We start from the raw sequence: 20,393 nt of genomic DNA, 5'->3' as shown, positions 1-20,393 counted from the left end.
TAGAGAGTGCGCTTTGTACCTGTGTGGCCGTTATTACTGGAATTTGGCAATCTTCCGGTATTGAGATGGGCCATTTAGGGGGTGAGAGGGGGGTGAAGTTGGCACTGAATCGATCTGCCAAGACATTGGCAATATCCTTCGGATCAGTATATTTAATGCCATTCTGTTTTAGCTCAGAGCAGATCTGAGCATTGCCATTTTGATTCTTGACATAGTTATAGAATGCTTTGTGGTTGTCTTTGGAATCTTTGGCAATTTTATTTTCGTAACTAGCTTTGGAGGATTTTATGAGGCATCTCAGTTTCTTACTGAGGCTAGTAAGGGAGTTTTTTGCATCCTGGGATTTTCCTCTTTTCTGCAAAAGTTTCTTCCTTTTGTTGTAAAGTTTGTTTATGGCAGGGGACCACCAGATTGGCTTCCTTTTTTTGGATGAGAGCATTTTGGTTCTATTTGGGACGGCACGATTCATGCATGAGTGGATGTGCTTGTACAGTGCCTTAGTGTAGGATTCAGCAGTTGAACTTTCAGTTCCTGTCTGCATGGGTGTCATGAAGTTTGTCACTTCTGACTTGAGTAGCATGAAGTTGGCTTTGGAGAAGTTTTTATGGTGGTTTCTTTACTGGGGGGTGGGGTTGGGATGTGGATGTTAAGGGTGATTAGCTTATGGTCAGACCTGACTAACGAGGGGTGACCATAGGTATGGAGCATTGATTTCCCATGTTGGTAATGACCAGGTCTAGGATATTGGAGCCCCTGGTGGGACTATGGATTAGTTGATCCAGGGCATTGGAATTTATGAATTCCAAGAACCTTTGCAAAGGTGTTGGGACATGAGTAGTTTTCCCAGTTAATGGCAGGGTAGTTAAATTCACCCAGTATTAGGGTGTTTGGTTCTATCTTAATATTTTCCAGTATGTTTAGAAAGGTGTAGTGAGAATCTTGGGGTATGGTGGGGGATCTGTAGCAAGCTACAATTTGGATTGCAGTCTTACCTAGTGTTAGTTGCACTTGGAGAATTTCAGACACATTGTGTTGGCCAACTAGCCTGGTGGTGTGAATATCCTTGGTGAATATTGACACTCCTCCACCTTTAGTGTTTCGGTCCTGGTTTGGTGGCTTTCTGATTGTGTTATATTTGAGAGCCTTAGCTGTGTGGCTCAAAAATATCCCATCAAATCATGTAATCCTAAACCTCCATATTCTATTGGAAGGATCAACTTATCCCTATTGACTTTTCCCCTCTTCATCTCTCAGATAAAATCCTTCAATTTTTTATTAATTACTATCCACAACTTCTCCTCTGGTTGATAAAAATACTAAAAGGGCTAAAACATTCTCACTGCTTGTATCTTGCTATCCATATCCATAGGCAAGAACTTCCAGTTTCTCACTTTTTGTATTATCTTTTGTTTAGTCTCTTCCCTCATATCCTTAGCTGACATAACAGAATGCTTTTTAACTCATACTCCTAAATACTTCATTTTTGTCATGTTCCCATAAATGTGGGTATTGCTGAACCAGTTCAAATGTAGGTACAGTTTACAGCTATAGCCTTAAATTTATCTTCAGTAATTTTGTATCCCCCAAAAAACTGGAACTGTCAGGGAATGTTCCACAACACCGATATGTCCATTTTTGGTTTTATCAGATGCAAAATATTATCAAATGCAAATAAGACCAACTTTTCTTTATTGCCATATCAACTATATCCTTGAATTTCTGAGCCCCTTATTTTCTTTGCCAGTGGTTCTTAATATAACGCAAATAACAAATGGGAAAGAGGACACCCCTGCCTGGTTCTTCTTTACAGACAAAACTTATCTGAGAGGAACCTTCCCATTTTGATTATTGCCTCTGAACCCTCATATATCCTCCTAATTAATCTTATTATTGTATCAGGAAATGCAAATGTATCCATTGCCCTACTCATAAAACCTCAGCATACTATTTGGAATGCTTTCTCTGCATCAAGACCCACCAACAACAGTGGCATTTTATTACATTCTGCTTCACTCTGGATCATCAATGTTCTGTTAATGTTGTTAAATGTGGTCTTCCCCTCCCCAAAACCACACTGATCCATATCTATCAATTTTCTCAACAACTGTGTGATTCTTTTCATCATTATAGACATAAATACTTTATAATTATGGTTTAAAATTGAAATGGGCTTATATGAAGCAGGATCTGATGGGTCTTTACTGTCTTTAGGCATTACAGCCACCACAGCTTTTTTTCCAGGATGTTTGTGCTTCCTCTCCTTTTAAAATACTGTAAAAAAAACTTCTAGATCTTTATCACTTTCTCCCTCCTAGTTCCTAAACTTCCACCAGAATACCATCTATTTCTGCAGATTGGTCATACATCACCATTTTTATCTCATCTTCTCCTGACTTAATTGTTGAGCCTCATCTACTGCTAACCTTGGCATATTTAAATATTCTATAAATGCTTCCATTTGTGCTTTTTCCTTGATTTCCCCACTTCTCTGCTTTATACAAATTTTCATACAATTTAAAAAATATTGCTTATACCTCTAGAGGATCTCTCTTTCTTTTTCTTGTTATAGGTTCCCTAAGGTTGGCAACAACCCTTTCTACTCTCTGTTGCCTAAGTTGTTGTGCTAAAAGTTTTTTAAACTTCACTTTAGTTTTATCCCACTCACTAGCTATAACTTCTGGAGTGCTTCCTAGCTTCCCTAATAACTCCCAGATAATTTAAACTATCCATTTCTTAAATCCCTCTCTTTTAACAGGTAAGTGGTGAAGCACCAGTGTCTCATCTTTACTTCATTACTCTGCATTGTTATCTTAGTAATTATTGATGCTTGATCTGAAATAGTTATTGAATGTATGTCAAAGTTGTCAATGAAATACACACATTTCTGGGAAATATAAATTCTGTCTAGTCTAGCCCAGTTATTGTACCTTGGAGAGTAATATGTATATTCTCTCTGAGTTTCTATTACTGAATTTACATCTTTCATACTAAATATTTTCATAAACTTCTTCAGAAATCTACCCACTTTTATTATATTTTCCCTTCTTAACCCCCCAGATACATATTCATTGTTGCAAATTAATTTTCAGTCCCTGCCTATACATAATACTCTCTGCTGAAAGCTGATTATTTCTCCCCAAAAAAGTTAAGCTCCAGAATAGCAGTTTTAAGTGAAATATAAATACATGCCAGTGTAATCCTCATCCCTTGCCAGTAGCCCCTTACTACCACAAATCTGAAATTATAATTTGTTTCCTCTTTTTTCACTATTGAAGCTCCTCTAGGTCTTAATATAAGTACTCATCTTTTCCTTTGTCCCTGATATTCTGCTGAATATGAATCCTGAAATCATTTTTTTATCAAATTCACATGCTCATTTCTTTCCAAATATGTCTCCTATAGTATTTTTAATATAATTAAATATTTCTTCTTTTTTGTCTATAACTGTGAGACCATTCACATTTTAAGATAAAATGAAAAATGTTGCCATTATGATAAAAAGTGAATATTTCCAAAAATTATATATGGCAGCTTTTTAAATGTCTCTTTATGGCTCTACCTGAAAACACCAAAAGTTCTAAATGCCGATGACAAGAACATCAACACTGGAAGATCAACAACGGAGAAGACCGACAGTTGACAATCCCGATGCTGAGAACACCAACATGTTAAGTTAAGTGTGTGATAGGGACGGATGTTAGGGTCAGGGTGTGGGTAAGGTAAGTGTGTGATAGTGATGGACGTTAGGGTAGGGTGCGGGTCAGGTAAGTGTGCGATAGTGACGGAAGTTAGGTTTAGGGGCGGGTTAAGTGAGTTAGGGTTAGGGTGCGGGTAAGGTAAGTGTGTGATAGTGACAGAGTTAAGGGTTAGGGGCAGATTAAGTGAGTTAGGGTTAGGGTGCGGGTAAGATAAGTGTGCGATAGTGACAGACCTTAGGGTTAGGGTTTGGGTTAAGGTTAGTGCATAGATAGTTGTGTATGTAAGATTTAGTGTTGGTTTGTAAGGTTTTTGGTGTGCTTGTGTTGTGACTGTGTTTTTCGGGAAAGGTATTTATTTTGTTGATTGTCGGGATTTTGGTTTGTCGGGCATGTGAAGTTTCGTGTTTTTGAACTTTCTTTTTTTTTTCGTTTTTTTTCGTGTCGGTTATTTTGTTGTCGGTGTTTTGGCGTGTCAGTGCTATCAGGTAGACCCCTATTTATAGCTTTTGTGATACTTGCACCCACTAATGCTTGGCAGGTTAATCCTTTATACATTTTTTATCATCAGAATTGAAATATATGTCACATTTTAAAAGAAGTTTTGTTTTAATGAAATCCCTCAACCAAAAACATAAACCTCCCATCAGAACCTGTTGACTTAATACTAACACACAAAACTATGTACATCTCCAAATAATGAAGTTTAACTCTCCTAATAGGAACAATTGCCACAAATAGCTGCAAACCTAGGCTTTAATAAATCCAGAATTTAGGTTATCTATGCTAAGACGCACATTATTGCCTTTGCATCTACTTACACTAATTAGTGTATGTTCTTTTTTTTTTATTCCCCTCCCAGTTGTAAAAAAAAAAAAACTTGCATGCTTTCAGAAAGTGTTAACTTTTAACCTTGAAGAAACTAGTACTCTCTTTTTTTATTGCCCTATTATCAGGTTGTCTCCATGGAAATGGAAGAGAAAAAATTGTAGTCCTCAGCTACAGGCTTCTAAAGATAAGCTGAAACATTTATTGCTAAAAGAAAGCTTTTCATTATATTCAGTGTTCTCTTATTTACTTGCTTCCAGTTAAAACTTATTATTAGATTAAGTCAGGGGCCTTAATTCAGACATTCACCTATGCAAAAATAAGAGAAAATATATCGGCTCTTGTCATATTCAGTGATTGTTTTGAGAAGAGCTGAGTTCAGTAGAAGAATGTCCTCTTTGGATCTGGATGTCAGTTTTACTTATAAGTTGTGCAACATAGAATGATTTTCTCACCACAGTTGACAGTTTGTCATCAAAGGTCAGGTTACTGTCAACATGTGTTCCTAGATCCCTCTACTTTTAGGGTTGTATTATTCTAGGGGTGTCTGTCTTTCTGGAGGGTACTATTATACATTTTTTTCACATCAAGTTTCAGCCTATGCTACAGCATCAGTTATTTGTCGATGTCAGACCCTTTTGAAGTGTATTTGTGTCTTTAGGAGATTCAATGACCATGCCTAGTTTACACTCATTGCAGACTTGGTCAGAGAGAGGCCCTTGACATTTGCCTTGACTTCAGAGAAGTAGATGCTCCAATGCAGAGGCCCCAGCACCAATATCTATGATTATTTAAATGCTTTTTGTATTTGTGATTTTATTCTGATGAAGTCATGTGTTTTTTTTTTGGGACAAAAGTGCGTAATTAAATTCCTTTATACTTTGTAAAGCATCTTGGATCTGTTTGTTTGCTGTTTTAGTTTATTTGAGTTTCACTGGCTGTTTTACTGGTTTATTGGACTCTGCTAGTGACTGACCTCTTTGTGGAGGTGGGTTCTCCTGTCCTAACTTCTTGTGTCCTATCTGTAAGCCATTAGTCTATCCATCAAGTAACATATGGGTTTATGCCTAATTTTGTAAGTTTATCTACAATGCCTGAGTGAGGAATTGTATTAAAAGCCTTGAGCAGGTCAATGTAACTAATTTCTGGAAGTTTCTGATTAAAGTTATGTGGGAATTTCCCATACTTTATATATAAGCATTCAACTCTTGTAGCTTCTCAGTTGGAAATGGGAACTGTGACACAATCCATACTATTTTGGATCTTTCTCCAAGAGATCCTCTTTGAATTCATTTAAGTATGCTTTGCTATGCAGTTGTGCAAAGATGTTTTACAGATACATTGAAGTATTTTGAGCTCAGATTCTACCAAAATACTTTTACCATAAATGCAACCAAGGGATGTCTGGCAGCCAAAGACTTTGCATTTTTATCTCAGTTGGTTTGAACTGTCTGGTGCATAGACAATAGGTCAGCCATCCTGTAATAGAACTGATCCTAAGCCTTGATGTCTTGCATAGTATTGTAGGGTTGTAGATAGTGTCATGCTAGAATATTTTGAAGTTGATGTTGGGGTTACATGATACTTTAGCAACCAGAAAGGGTTTCCTTGATATTCTGAGCAACACAATATTGCATCATGCTCTAACAACTTTCTTAATGACATTGTCATCTCTGAAAACTGAGGGATAAACTTAGACAGATACTTTACATTCCTGAGAATCTCATCAGCAATTGTCAGTAGGCTTTTGCATATTTACTGTAGCTCCATCCTTGTCATTACCTGGATGCAGACCATTCTGTATCAACATATGTACCATTTACTTCAAAGAAGTGATACGTGTGGCATTTGACTTTACTGAGCTTCATATCTTTAGACCTCAATCTCTCCAAAATCCTGAGTAGTCATCTGTCATATTTCAGCTCTGTAGCACACAGACTAGAATACTATTTTTATGTTGACCACTCCATGTAGCTTTTTAGATTTGGTTGCTATGGATCTTTGAAACACTTAAGATGTTGATGAGGTAACAAGAGTAGCTTAAAAATTTTAAGTTGAGCTAAGATTATATTGGAGAGATAGTCAAATTGGACCCATCACTGAAAATTATCTGACATTTGGCATAGTCACTGCTACCTCTTTGATAGTTTGAGGTAGATAATGCCCCTTCTTGAGCCAGTTTTAGGTCTTCTGATGAGTGAATATTATGACTTTGTCCTTTTTCATAACTGTTAACCTGCTGTCTTAGTTCTGTCTTAGTTCTGTCTGTATGACTGTGGCTTCCAATTTCCCATTATGAATTGCTCTGTTTTCTGTCTGTTGGGTAACATCTATTATCTCCATGTGCATTAACCATTGTTCAATCCTAGCCTTAAGAAAAACAGGTACTGCACATGAAGCATGAGTTGCGGGAATTACCTCAGGTGATGTCTTTTTATTGTTCTCAGTCTACAAAGCCTTCAAACTCTTTAGATTGTCACTTGTATTATGTGAGGTATGCTTCTATACTTGCAATGAACTGCTACTAACAAATACATTTTTACTATACTTGGCAGCTACATTAGGTTGTTTGCCAGTGGAATCATAACTATGTACACTTTAATTGAATTCTGCATCTTTAATTCAGCATTAGGCTATCATTCTAGAACACTAACTTTGGCATTGCTCAGATGTTTAGGATGGATGACACTGTTCTGCTACTTGTGTCATGTATCCTCAGTGCTCTGTCTCACAGTTTGCCTCTGTATGTTATCTGTGTCATGTCGAATATCCAAGCTGAATGTAGGCTCCATTTTTATTGTAATGTTCAGCACAAAGTAGCACATTTTTCTTCTGTACTATATTCATTCTATTTTTCTTGCCCAGTGTAATGCAAACTTCTCTGACCATGATATTTGGTTATCTGAGTCTGCAAAGTCAATGTCTGGGTCACTAATTTTAACTCTTTATTTTTATTTACATTGCTCAACCAAATTTGTCCCAGTAAGTTGAGTTTATGTCCAGAATAAAACATTAACATGCTTGCTTTCATGTACAGTTTACCATTCAAATACAGCATTTTATAACAAGATTCTGACATTATATTGCATTCTGCACCAGTGTCAGTGTTCAGATTAAATGCATTCATCTTACCTATAAACCATAGTTTTTCAGACAAAAATATGCTTTTCCACTCACTCACAACTTGGATCACAGGCATACATTCGCACTGGTCATCATTAAATGCAGAGATACTTTGTGTCACATGCACTGTATTTACGACGTTTATTTCAATGGAACCCACTAATATTTTTGCTTTTGTTAGATCTTTCTTCTCTACAACATTAATATCATGTTGTTGTTGTACTGGTTTCCATCTACAATTTAGGTGAAATGTTTTTTATCACCACAGAGTCTGTAGACTTAATTTGTCCCCATGGCATGACCTGCATTATCTGTGGATCATCGCCTACAGTATCATTGCCTAAACCAAAGTCTCTTGTGATATGCCTACAGCTCCACTGTGTGCTGCAGACTTCAACATGTATTTTAAGACCCCTTCTGATGTACATGGATGGATGTCCCTTCAGGATGGATGCTGAAACATGGCCTCTCAATACCGCAAAGTATGCTTCTATTAGTACATTTATTTATAAAATACAGGTGCCATAGAAAAAGTGAAAAGTCAAACTGAAAAAAATTGATTCAAAGCAAATACTCAAGTTCAATCTTTAGTCAAAGCTACTTTCCTCAAACAAGGATTGAAGAGTAAGATAGACAGATGTCTGAGGTCACTTGCCACTACCTTTTCAACCAATTGTCTGCTCAGGCATCTGTCATGCTGATTGCATCAATGTCCTTAGCTTCTCACATGGCTTCTTATAAATTCTCATCACTTATACTGTTTTTCTTTTTTGATTGAATTATTATGAATAGCTACACAAAGATGAAGTAGTGTGCCAGAAGCAATGGCGCTATTAACTTCAGGCTCAGATTTCAGTGGTTTGCCTAACTTAATGTTTGAGAGGTAGGGTAGGATTACTGTAATGAAGATACCTCCCATCTATTACCTTTATTTATTTATTTGTTTGCTTGTTTACTTGTATGTTTTCCGTAGGAAAATTATGACAGCTTAGTCAGAATTGAAATATGCAAGTTAAAAACTGATAACAGTTAATAGCACAAGCAATTTTTCTGACAATCAAATATGGAACTCTGAAGTGTAAATACAGTAGTTTCTATGGTTATTGCAATGGCAGTCACATGAAACTGTTCTGTTTGACCCGAGTAGTTTGTATTTGTTCCATATTGTGAGAGGTATTATTCTTTTTATTTCCATAGGGACAACTATGCTCCCGGCTGTTTTTGTTGTAATAGTTCCATATTGAAAGGATGTGGTACTCATTTATTTTTAAGAATTCAGCAGCTGACCATGGGAAATAAGATGTTTTAGGCAAGTTAATCTGCTCTTATAATGTTGTTTTCCTAAAGAAAGATACTATATGCTGACTAGGCATTCTTTTTCATTTGTACTAGGGAAAATATACTCCCAATTGTTCCTGGCTTACCACAATGTTTCCAGCTCTGTTCGAAGTATATTTTCTACAATAGCTTGGGTACTGCTAGAGTCCTTTTTTATTTTCTAAATGGAAATCAAATATCCATGTCAATAATATTGAGTCATATGTGAAACTTCAATGTATCAAATGAAAGATTATATAATCACTGCAAAAGTTGTCACTGATATATTATTTCTGGGTATTACCACTTTTCAGATATTTAAGTTGTTTAATAATATGCATAAATATTATATTTGCATAAGTATCTCAAGCATTGTCCATCTGGATACATTATGAAGCATCAATTTACACACTTAGTCACTGCAGAGGTCAGGATGGCTACTCAGACAAATGACAATGACAATACTTTACAGTAACAAAGGAAAATCTGAGATATTTTTCAGAATTACTCTGATTATATGTCATATGTTAATAATTGTGTTCATAACTTTAAGCAGAATGTGTTTATATGGTACTCCTTGATATCAAATTAAAGCTTACATATTTGAATATTTCTAGTTGGTCTTTCTTGTAGTTTTTTTCAAAATGTTTTGTCTGTGTGGCCTTTTCACCCTTTGGTTTGTATGTTATTTGGGACATTTTGTAGCCACCCAAATATTATGGACATCAGGCTTGTTTTTAATTTATACTGGTCATTTTTAAAAGTATCTTTGCTTTATAATGAATTTCTTTTCCTGTGGTACCCCTCATGAGAAAGTTAATTTACAAAAAAAGTCATAGTATGTACTGAGCAAAGATTTATGTACAGCCACAACGCATTATGGGTATGTAAAATAATGTACGTCTTTACAGGAGCTGCATCTTACTTACATTTTTGTTTCACTACTATATCATCATGTGCTAATTTTCAATGTGAGGTGCTCCATCTGCAAGAACTAGTTGAGAACTTGTGTTTCTCGGAAGAACAAAATAACATATGATGCATTTAACATGGAAATACAGTAGTTTATACATTAATTTAGGTAGTGAGGCATTGTGGGTTCAGTCTGTTTTGATGTCATGGTAGGGAATTTCAATTCTGAGAAAAATTTTTAGGGGTAGTCTTTATTAACAAAAAAAATGCAAAAAACACTGCCCTTTTTGTTGCAAAAAAACTATATAATTTGGCATTGTCTATGGTAAGGAGGTGATATCCAACTCCAAAGATTTATTACTTAACACTTGCATCAGAACATAACCAATACACTTCAAGCTCCATGTTTCTAAAGTATAGTCAAACAATTCATTTATGCTGTACCAACAAGCTCAGAAAAAAAACATGGCATTTCTACATCTAATGGAATTGTACTTAATTTAATTTATATTTATTTATTTTATTTATTTTTATAAATAAAATAAGAAAATAAAAAATAAATAAATAAAAATAAAAAAACATGGCATTTCTACATCTAGTGGGATTTGACTTAATTGACCTGAATGCATCGGTAAAGACTTAAAAAAGGTGAAAGTTAGAAGTCATGGGCATTCAGAAGCTATGTAGCCAAAAGACTTGTATGTCTGTTAAGGAATAATTTGTATATATCACATGAGCTTCCATTACAGGAGGTTTAAGATATTACATTGTGAGGACTCTAGCTCTTTTGGGTCTTTCTTGTAAGTTTTACTAAATTGTGTGACTTTTTTACTCTTTGGTTTAGATGTTATTTGGGATATTTTGTAATCAGCCCAATGCTATAGACATCAGGCTTGTTTTTATGTGTTTCTAAATTATCACAAAAAATCCACTTATGCTGTACCGTCAAGCTGAGAAAAGGTGGTAGAACATGGTATGTCTACAGCTAATAGGGTTTGGCTTTACTGGCCTAAATGAAACCGTAAAGCTTTAAAAAGTGAAAGCAAAAATATGCTGGCATTTGCATATATCCCATGATCTTCTAGTACAGGATGTTTAAGGTATTACACAGTAAAAACTCTAGCTCTGCTGGGTCTTTTTTGTAGTTTTTTTATGAATGGGGTTGAATGTGTGACAGTTTTATTCTATGGTTTGGATAGAATTATAATGATACAATGTATGTATTATGCAATTAGTCATTGAATAAAAAACTGTCATTATGTCTGCCAGACATATTAATATCATTATTGTGAAGGAGGGTCTGAGCTGAAGAATTTGTTTCTATTTTAATTTTTTGATACTTTTATAGTTTTTGAATTATATACACTTATTTTCTGGTAGGAACTGCGGTGGTGGTGCTGCTGTAGCGCTGTCGCCTCACAGTAAGATGTTGTCCTGTTCGAATCTCAGCTAGAGCGTCTTCTGTGTGGAGACATGCGTGAATGGGCGTACCTTCGTTGAAGGTTGTGCGTCAGGGCCGGCAACTCGTCACATAAAAATCTGCCAATCATTAGCAGACCGGAGTTCCGCTGTGGTGACCCCTAACCGGGAAAAGCCGAAAGACACAACATTTGCTGGTAGGTTGCAAAATTGCATTCTCATTAATTTAGCTCAGGCAAAGGCTGTTCAATCAATCAGGAAATCTACAGGTATTAGAAGGTGTGAAATTCCACTCATGCTAGTTGTTAATGAGTTAAAATGTTATGGATTCTGTACTGAAAACCACAGTGTTTGCATAGGGTGTAGTGTCTGCCTGCTTATTTCTTACAAGGTACCATCTTGTTTGCCATGCAGAGACCAGCAGGTTTATATAATTTGCATTCTTTTTAATAAATCTGGGCTCCAGTTTCACACCATTTTCATGCACAGTCCTTAGTTAACACACTTTCAACTCTTCTATCATACTTCTTTGAGTTGCTTACTCAGTATGCATATGTCTACAGCTTTCTCCAAAGTTAGATCAGTTCCTCTCAATATTCTGCTCTTTAGCTTGTTTCTGCTTCCATGGACAATTCTGGCTTGTATAAGTGAATCAATCAAGTCTCCAGTTTCAGTCTTGTGTTACATGTTTATGTTCAGAGACATAAATATCTGTTGTCTCCTGAAGCCCTTGCTTTGTATTAAAAATAATTACATCTTGCATGATAGGTTCTTCTTTGGCCTCACACTATTCTTGAATTTTGCTTTTTAAAAATGGAGTTTTGTTTCTCTTTCTTATACGCTCTCCTCCTCTGTGACATGAAACATGGCACACTGAATGTTTCTCATGCTTGTTCCCAAAGGACACCTGCAGTGAGATACAGCTCAAAACATCAAATTCAGTTATGTCTTCCAGTTTTCACAGAGGATTCTCCTGCAGTTTCACATATGTTTGTGGAGTATAGGATCATTATTTTTAACTAAAAATGGAAGAAACAAAATGAAAATGTGGTGGTTTTTGGAGTGTGAAACTGAGAAAAAATAATGACTGTGATATTCATGCAAGAAAACACATTTGTTCTGTGAAAATACATCAGAATTATGAAACATAAAACTAAAATCCGAGTTAGTGCAACAGATGGCTTGCTTATGAAATCTTGTTCAGAATTATTGTTGGCTTTCCATTGCAGTATATCCTGCAGTTGTCCAAATACGAAAGTACATAGCATCAACCCCCAAAAGTCAGAGCAAATTAAACGTTCAACTACCAGTATTAAGCAAATACCTTTTTTTCTGAAGCCATGCAAAGTTGCACGAGGTTATTACAATATACAATTCAGGATAGGTGCATAAAATGCTTTTAAACAGGAGCTGCTAACAATATAACAGTTTATGAAGGGTGACTGAATGCACCAAAGTCAAATGACTCACTTCCAGTTAACTACTATCTTAACGCTTTTGGGTTACCTCTGAGAATGGGCACTTGTGCCTAATGGGCTTACTTGGTTAACAAATAAGTAAATTAAAACAACAACAACAAAATAAATAAATAAAAGTTGTGATTGAACTAACAAAGCAATGCACTTTTTGGGGAATTCACCAGACTGTTTAGTTCATTTGAACAAAAAAAATGCATCTTGAAATTTGAGCATGATTTTATTGGCTTCCCTGCCCTTGAACTACTGTAGATTAGATAAGGGTTCAGCTAAGTTCATTTCTTGATGTTGAGTCTCAGGTTGCTGTTCTATATTGAAATCTTAGCCGGTACAGTTTCTTTTTGCACACTGACACTGATTCAATTTGTGTGGACTTTCCCCCATAATTATCCAACTGTGAATTTAGTGTGTATATGTAAGAGGAGCATGGTGGGTTGAAGATCCCATGCAAAAGATACTTTTTTGTATTTATATTGAGGTGAATGTTCAGATAGGGTGTGTTGTCCTGCTTCAGGGAATTTAAACTCAACAAAACATAGAATAACTTGTTTATGTAGTGTAATATCTGAATATAGAGTGCAAGTGATACAAGACTAATCTGAGAAGTTCTGGTCCTTGAGTATCTTATAAAAGCCAATGTGCAATGTACTGTCAGTGAATCTAAGGAACACAGGTGGTGTGCAATTTATTGTCAATGTCAGTAAATCTGGTGTATACAGGTGGCATGCAATGTATTGTCAGTGAATCAACGGCATACAGGTGGCATGCGATATACTACAAATGAATCTGAGGCATACAGGTAGTGTGCAATGCACAGCCAGTGAACCTGAAGTATATAGGTGGCATGCAATGTGTTGTCAGAGAATCAGCGGCATACAGGTGGGATGCAATTTGCTACAAGTAAATCTGAGGCATTAAGGTGGCATGCAATGTGCTTCAAGTGAATCTGAGGCATACAGGTGGCATGCAATGTACTACCAGTGAATCTGAGGCATACAGGTTTTGTGCAATGTGCTGCCAGTGAATCTGAGGCATGCAGTTGATATGCAATGTACTGCCAGTGAATCGGAGGCATATAGGTGGTGTACAATGTATCACCAGTGAATCTGAAACATACAGGTGGCATGCAATGAAATACTAGTGAATATGACTTCTGCTTTCTTATATTTTGTATTGCTTCATTGCTTTCTCCTATTTTGTATATTGTTATTTATTTTGTTCACACTGTGTTTTACTTGTATTCTGCTTTTAATTGCATATTTAAACCAGGAAAGAGACCGCAGTTGTGTCTCTTGTGAATTACTCAGAAATTAGGACAGATCAATTAAGATTAATTCCTGTGAACTGCGGGTGGAGCTAAGAACTCAGCCTTCTATTTAAGGGGTAAAACATTTCCAGGATTTACTGGAAAAGCTGACTCAGACTCTGCCAGTTTGCTGTGAGGAAAAGGTTAGTTTGTTTTTGCTTTCTTTTATTTTGTATTGTTTCATTGCCTTCTTCTATTTTGTATATTGTGATTTATTTTCTTTACACTGTGTTTTACTCGTATTTTGCTTTTAACTGCATATTTAAATTGGGAAAGAGACCACAACTGTGTATGTTGTGAGTCACACAGAAATAAGTTTGCTCCCATCCTCCCACTCTGCTGTTGTATTAAACTCAGCTGTCTTTCTAGTTGCCTGTCCCTTATGTTAATTTGGTCACGTATTTCATTTCCTATCCTCATTCTTTGGCTATTGTGAGTAAACACAAAATTATCATTTTGTGAAATCACTCCCTTCATACCTCTCAAACATACCTCAGTACAAGGAATGTTCCTTTTCTGGGGCCTTAAAAAGTTCATGTTCTTCAAAGTTCCACATTGAAAGGATCTGGCATACATTTAGTGTTAGGAACTTATTTAAGTGATTTCCATGGAAAATAGAACTGGATCATATTAATTCATGAAAATAATATTTTAAATGTAAAGAATATCTTATTTTAACCACCATCTGAGCTTCTTAGCTGAAGTTGTGAGTAAGTGAGTTTTCCACCATTTTCCCATTTGTTCCACATTATGACAAGTGGTATTCCTCATTTTGGAAATAGAAGGTTGACAGTTATGTTCCCCTTCAGCTATTTAAAGTTATTGACCAAACCACTGTATTCCATAGAGCCAGAATACAAAGTGCCAGCCCCCTTCCAGTCTATCTTGCTCTTTTAAAATTGGTGGCTCCCCACTTAGATAGATAAAGCTTAAGTTGCCCCCTCTTTCATATCTAACTGCTTAGTGCACACTGCAGCTGTTACGATATTAATCCATTTTTTCCATCTCAGATTTAAAATCTGCAACATCTACTCCAAGACTACCAATTATTTGAGAGCCCACATTCTTCTTCTCATTAGTCATCTTGGGAGTAGTGCTTCTGTTTTGCTCCTGGTGAGAGAAGGAACATATGGACATTATTTCCTTGACACTGCTGATCACCAGAAAGAATAATAACGGCTTCATAGGTGCCATGTTGGAATTTGTGCTTATATTTTGCTCCTGATGAGAGAAGGAGCAGAGTGCAGTGTGTCTGACTGGGCAGTGAGTGTCTGTGCTTGACATTATCATCTTGATTGGTTTGATTGCTATTTAGGGCATCTCCCAAGAAAAGGCTACAACAAGCCTACAGACCCTTGCATCATCTGGGACAAGACTGTTGATCACCAAAGAGCCTGTGGCCTGCTTTTCATCTTGGGATTGGTGCTACTCTTTTGCTTCTGGTGAAAGAAGAAGCAAAAGAGCATTGTATCTCAGCAACATGAAGCTGTGATGAGACCAGGCAGTAGCCATTCAGGCAAATCCCCTCTATTCATCATTCCTAACAAGCTAGTTCTTCCGTTTTAGTAAGTACTGCTTGATTTGCTGCTGTCTTACCTAACTTCAGGACATCTCCCTAAATACTTCATCCATAAGTCATTAGGGTCTACTTATTAGTTTCCCTCAAGTGTTAGTTCCCCTCAAGTTTTTGGCAGTGCCCTGTATAGATGCAGACACCTTTAGTTAACATTTTTCCTATAAAAGCATGCTTGAAATTTCACCAGTACCTAGCTGCACACAGGACAACTAGTTTGTAGTGACAAACACTGCCCCCAGAGAAGCAAACCAGATACTCCTGACATTACTTTATATTCTCACTCCAACCGTCTAATCAATAAAAAGGGTCTGTTGCCATAGATATGAACTTTTCCCCGTCTCTGTTACTAGCTTGGTTGATATGAGCATCCTGAGGTAATGTAGAAATTGCATCATGTTTACTGACGGCCAGTTAATCTGAAGTTAAGGCCAATGTCAATGGCCTCTAGCTGACTAAATTTGCAGATGACTGCAAATTAGGAGCTGTCATAGAATCCCCCACTGACACAAATGCTCTCCAGGAAGGTTTGACATAGACAAATAATTGGCGTCAGAGCCTTAAACTAAAACTAAATACCAAGAAATGAATAATAGTATCCTTCGGAAAGTCATCCACCCCTGGTAACTATCATATTGACAACACACCCCTAAGTGCTGACCCAGTAGTCAGGGACTTACGGACACACATGGACAGTAATCTAGCCTTTGACCATTACGTGGCTACACTAGTGAGGAAATCATTTTAAGTTGTGCAACTTATAAACAAAGGTATGGCATCTAGGTCCAAAGAAGTCATTGTTTGACTGTATTCAGCATTCATCAGACCTATCACTGAGTACAATGCCCCCTTTGGTATGTACTTAACCAGGCATATCCAACAATTGGAACAGCCAGAGAGGTTCCTCACTAAAAGAATACAGGGTGTAAGCAACATGTCCTATGCTGATCACCTCAAAGCCCGATCCCTGTGTTCTGTCTTATACAGGATGTTGAGGGGAGCTCTATGCCTGGTATACAAGGCGTTGTCAGACCCTACCCTGATGGACCTCCTGCATATGAGCAAAATAAACAGCACTAGAATTACCTGTTCTAAAGACTTAAACCGTGCCTGTGATATAAATAGGACCTGCTGGATAGACAGGTACACCTTCTCTGGAACAGGCTTCCCATCCATGTGAAGCAGAGTTCCTCCCTAACCCAATTCAAGTGTAACTTAGACAATTGGATGGGAAACAGGAAATTCGTCCTTGGTTTGACACCTGTGTCACCCGTGGTAACTATCATATTGATAGTGTCACTTACAGATATCTAAGAGGAGATCTTATTCAAGTAGGTTTATAGGTTTATAGGTGTGTACTAGGCTAATGGCCCTGGAGCCTTTACAAGCCTAGCCCATAGGATTACCCTGGCATCGTGCCACCCGACCTTAGTTCCCAGTGCCTCTGTCAAGTAGAGCCACTGGAGTGATCCCCAGGGTGAATTTTCTATTTCCCATCCACTCATCAAGATTTCTCTTGAAGAGGGCCAGTGAGGCACTCCGCTTGACATGTATAGGAAGTCTATTTCATAGCATGGACAGTCTCTGGGTTATGAGCCTGTCCCTCCAGCTTGTGGTGTTAATTGTGGTAATGAGGTTGAGGTCTCTGGAGCGTGTAGCGTGGAGGGATTGGGATTTCTTTAGATGTAGCATTTCTAACAGAGCTGGGTCAGACATGGCTTCATAAGTCAAGCAGAGATCACCTCTAAGTAGGCAATATAAGACAGAGAATAGATGGAGTTTTTTGAGTCTGTCCATATAGGACAAGTGTTTAAGGCCTAAGATCTGCTTTGTGAGGTACTTTTGCCGCCTCTCCAGTTGTTGCAAGTGTCTAGTGAGGTACATGCCAAATGGGGCATTGTACTCGATGATTGGCCTAATGAGGGAAGAGTAGAAGGAGACAATGACCTCTTTCTTTCTGGATGCAAAACCCTTAGTAATGAGATGTGCCACATAGAAGGACTTTCTGACCACAGTGGCAACGTGGTGGTCAAAAGATTGGTTGCTGTCAACCTGTGTTCCCAGATCTCTTATAATGCCTTCTGTGTTCAGTGGACTACCATCAATGTGGTAATTCAAGGGAACCAGGTTTTTTCCCAAAGGAGATGAAGACACATTTTTTGGCATTGAGCTTAAGGCCATGGTTCTGACACAAGTCACTGGTCTCAGTGAGGCCTCTCTGTAGGATGTCAACATCACTTGGGGAGTTAATTATGGCTCCCAACTTGCAATCACCTGTGAACTTTGTCAGCTAGAGTCCCTTCATGTTGGCCTGGACTTCAGAGAAGTAGATACCAAACAGGAGAGGACCCAGGACCGAACCCTGTGGGACTCCAATCATGACTGGTCAGCAGTTTGACTTGGAGTCAGCTACTTTCACACTGTGGGTTCTATCTGTGAGCCATTTGCAACCCACCTAGTGATATAGGGGTTGATGCCTAGCTTAGTGAGTTTTTCTATAATTCCTGAGTGGGGAATGGCATCAAAGGCCTTGGCCAGATTGAGGTAGGCTGTATGAACCACCTTGCCTTCATCCACAGCTCTGGTGACTGACTCAAAGAAGTCGACCAGGTTGAGCAGGCATGATCTACCCTTCACAAAACCAAACTGTGTGGGATCCAGAGTTTGGAGATTCCCTATATCCTTGTTTATTAGGTCCATGATGATGCATTCCATAGCTTTGCATATCAGACTTGTCAGGCTAATGGGGCGATAGTTCCCAGGGTCTGTAGTTGCTCCTCCTTTGTGGAGAGGGATGACTGTAGCAGTGCGCCATTCGATAGGGACAAAGCCTGAGCTGAGGCTGTGATTGAACAGGGCACACAGGTGAGGTGCCAGTTCACTCTGCAGCTCATGTAGAACACAGTCATATAGTATATATGGCATTTAGAGACAACTACCTCTAAGAATATTTGGAGTTATCAAAAAGTACTAGAGAATCACCAGACAGCCTCTGCAGAAGATTCTATAGGAATGAGAAGTGTACTAATTGGTTCTCTGACAGAGTAGCTGATGCATGGAAAAGACTACCAAATTACATTAAACTAAGTACTAGTTTAGATATTTTTAAGAACAGCCTGGACACTTATAATGGGAACAAGTGTTTTGGTATATTAGCAAGCTAGAAGGGCATTAATGCCCGTCCTTGAAATATTTGTATGTATGTATGTATGTATGTATGTATGTATGTATGTGTCTCTAATAGACATAGGCAGCCTGTAAATGGTGCATCTCCCAGGCCCCTGCTTATAAATGTTTCATCTCCCAAGCCCCTGCTTACACTTATCAAGGCTACCAGAACTTGTCAGAAATTTGGGATGCATGGCTAGGCTTAAAAAGGCCCGTGTTGTTGTTGGCCTAGTAAATAACTATGGACCTATGAACCTATACAGGTGGCATGCAATACTGCCGGTGAATCCAAGGCATACAGGTGGCTATAAGGCCCATTTAGCAACATACTTGAAGTCTGTCCTAGGAGGTTACTTACATACATACATTCATCATGCACAAAAGACAAAATGTCCTCATGACAGTCACATTTATGTTTTTTGTTAACCATGGTATATAGTGCTCAGCTGCCTCAAGGGGAACTGTGATATGGCTAAAGGTTCCTATACCCTCCATCCCTGGGAAATAGAGAACTAGCCATCAGCCATGTCATCCTATCACTCTGTATCAGATCCCCTGTACTGGAAACACTGATTAAGCTCATATTAACTCAAGGTATAGTGAGCATCAAAACTTCTGTAAGCAGGTTGATTCCATCCAGCATTTTAGGACAGCTGAGAGGCACAATCTTCCTTTCTTATGAGACTGTAGTTTTTTTGACCAATTCAAAAAAAATGTATACTTGTTACATACTTTTAATCTTTCACTCAAGAAAAGTGGAAGTGAACTGAGATAGAGCTAACAAACTTATGCTGGCATGTTTGGGTTAGCACATTTTAGTAGTTTAAAATAATCTAATTTGCATGTAATTTTTTTTTTTTATTGATGATGTTGATTTCTCTCTGTTGTACAAACAAATTACGTTGTATTTAGTTAAATACTAGGATTACACTGTTATACTTGGCCTGATTGTTTTCTAATGAATACGTTTTATTAGATTTTATTTCTGTATTTTCTTCCTTAATTGCTGTTATTTCATTTCTGCAGGACATGGTGCTCCAGTTGAGTTGGAAGGATGTCTGGCAGAATATGATAGCCTCGTTTCAGAGTTTCTCTCCACAATGAGCAGTAAGAAGCAAAAGAAGTTACTAGGAAGAGCCCGCAAAAAGGTGTCTCTTACACAAAATGAAGAGGTTCAGTTTACTGCAAAATTCTACACTAAGATGTTGAGCAACATAGCAAAGCAAGGCATCAGCTTTGTGGAGAAGCAATGCAGTCACTTGAACAGGCTAGTGGAGAAGCCAGAGCTAAGTGAGCAGGAGCGTAAAAAAGCAGATCTGAAACTGAATGTTCTGTCATCCTTCAGTCCATGTGCTGGAATGACTGTGGTATCCTAAATGTTAGGTCAGCAGTTTTCTATAATGACATAACTGAATTAACAGTACACAATAAAGGACGGCCTGTAAAAGATGAGATGTTTCTGAAAAATATGAGATCTTATGGTGAATCTCTTGCAATGTGAAACCTCATACTTAAGCTTGGGAAAGCTATCTGTTGTGTTGTATTTTGTGTGTGTGTGGGGGGTGCCGGTAAAAACT

At 37.6% G+C, this 20,393-nt stretch overlaps 1 protein-coding gene across 1 annotated transcript in view; it reads left to right on the top strand.

The window, feature by feature from the left end:
• LOC122795965 (endoplasmic reticulum resident protein 29-like) overlaps nt 1–20,192 on the top strand; it is a 117,157-nt gene extending 96,965 nt beyond the window's left edge. The window contains exon 4 of the mRNA XM_044064447.1: nt 19,843–20,192. Coding sequence (XP_043920382.1) covers nt 19,843–20,192 — 350 coding nt within the window. The remainder of the gene's footprint in view (nt 1–19,842) is intronic.
• The last annotated feature ends 201 nt before the right edge of the window (nt 20,193–20,393 follow it).

Source organism: Protopterus annectens, chromosome 2.part2 (assembly GCF_019279795.1).
Source record: "Protopterus annectens isolate FY-2018-M chromosome 2.part2, PAN1.0, whole genome shotgun sequence".
Classification (NCBI taxonomy): domain Eukaryota; kingdom Metazoa; phylum Chordata; order Ceratodontiformes; family Protopteridae; genus Protopterus; species Protopterus annectens.
This window is presented reverse-complemented; position numbering and strand designations above follow the sequence as displayed.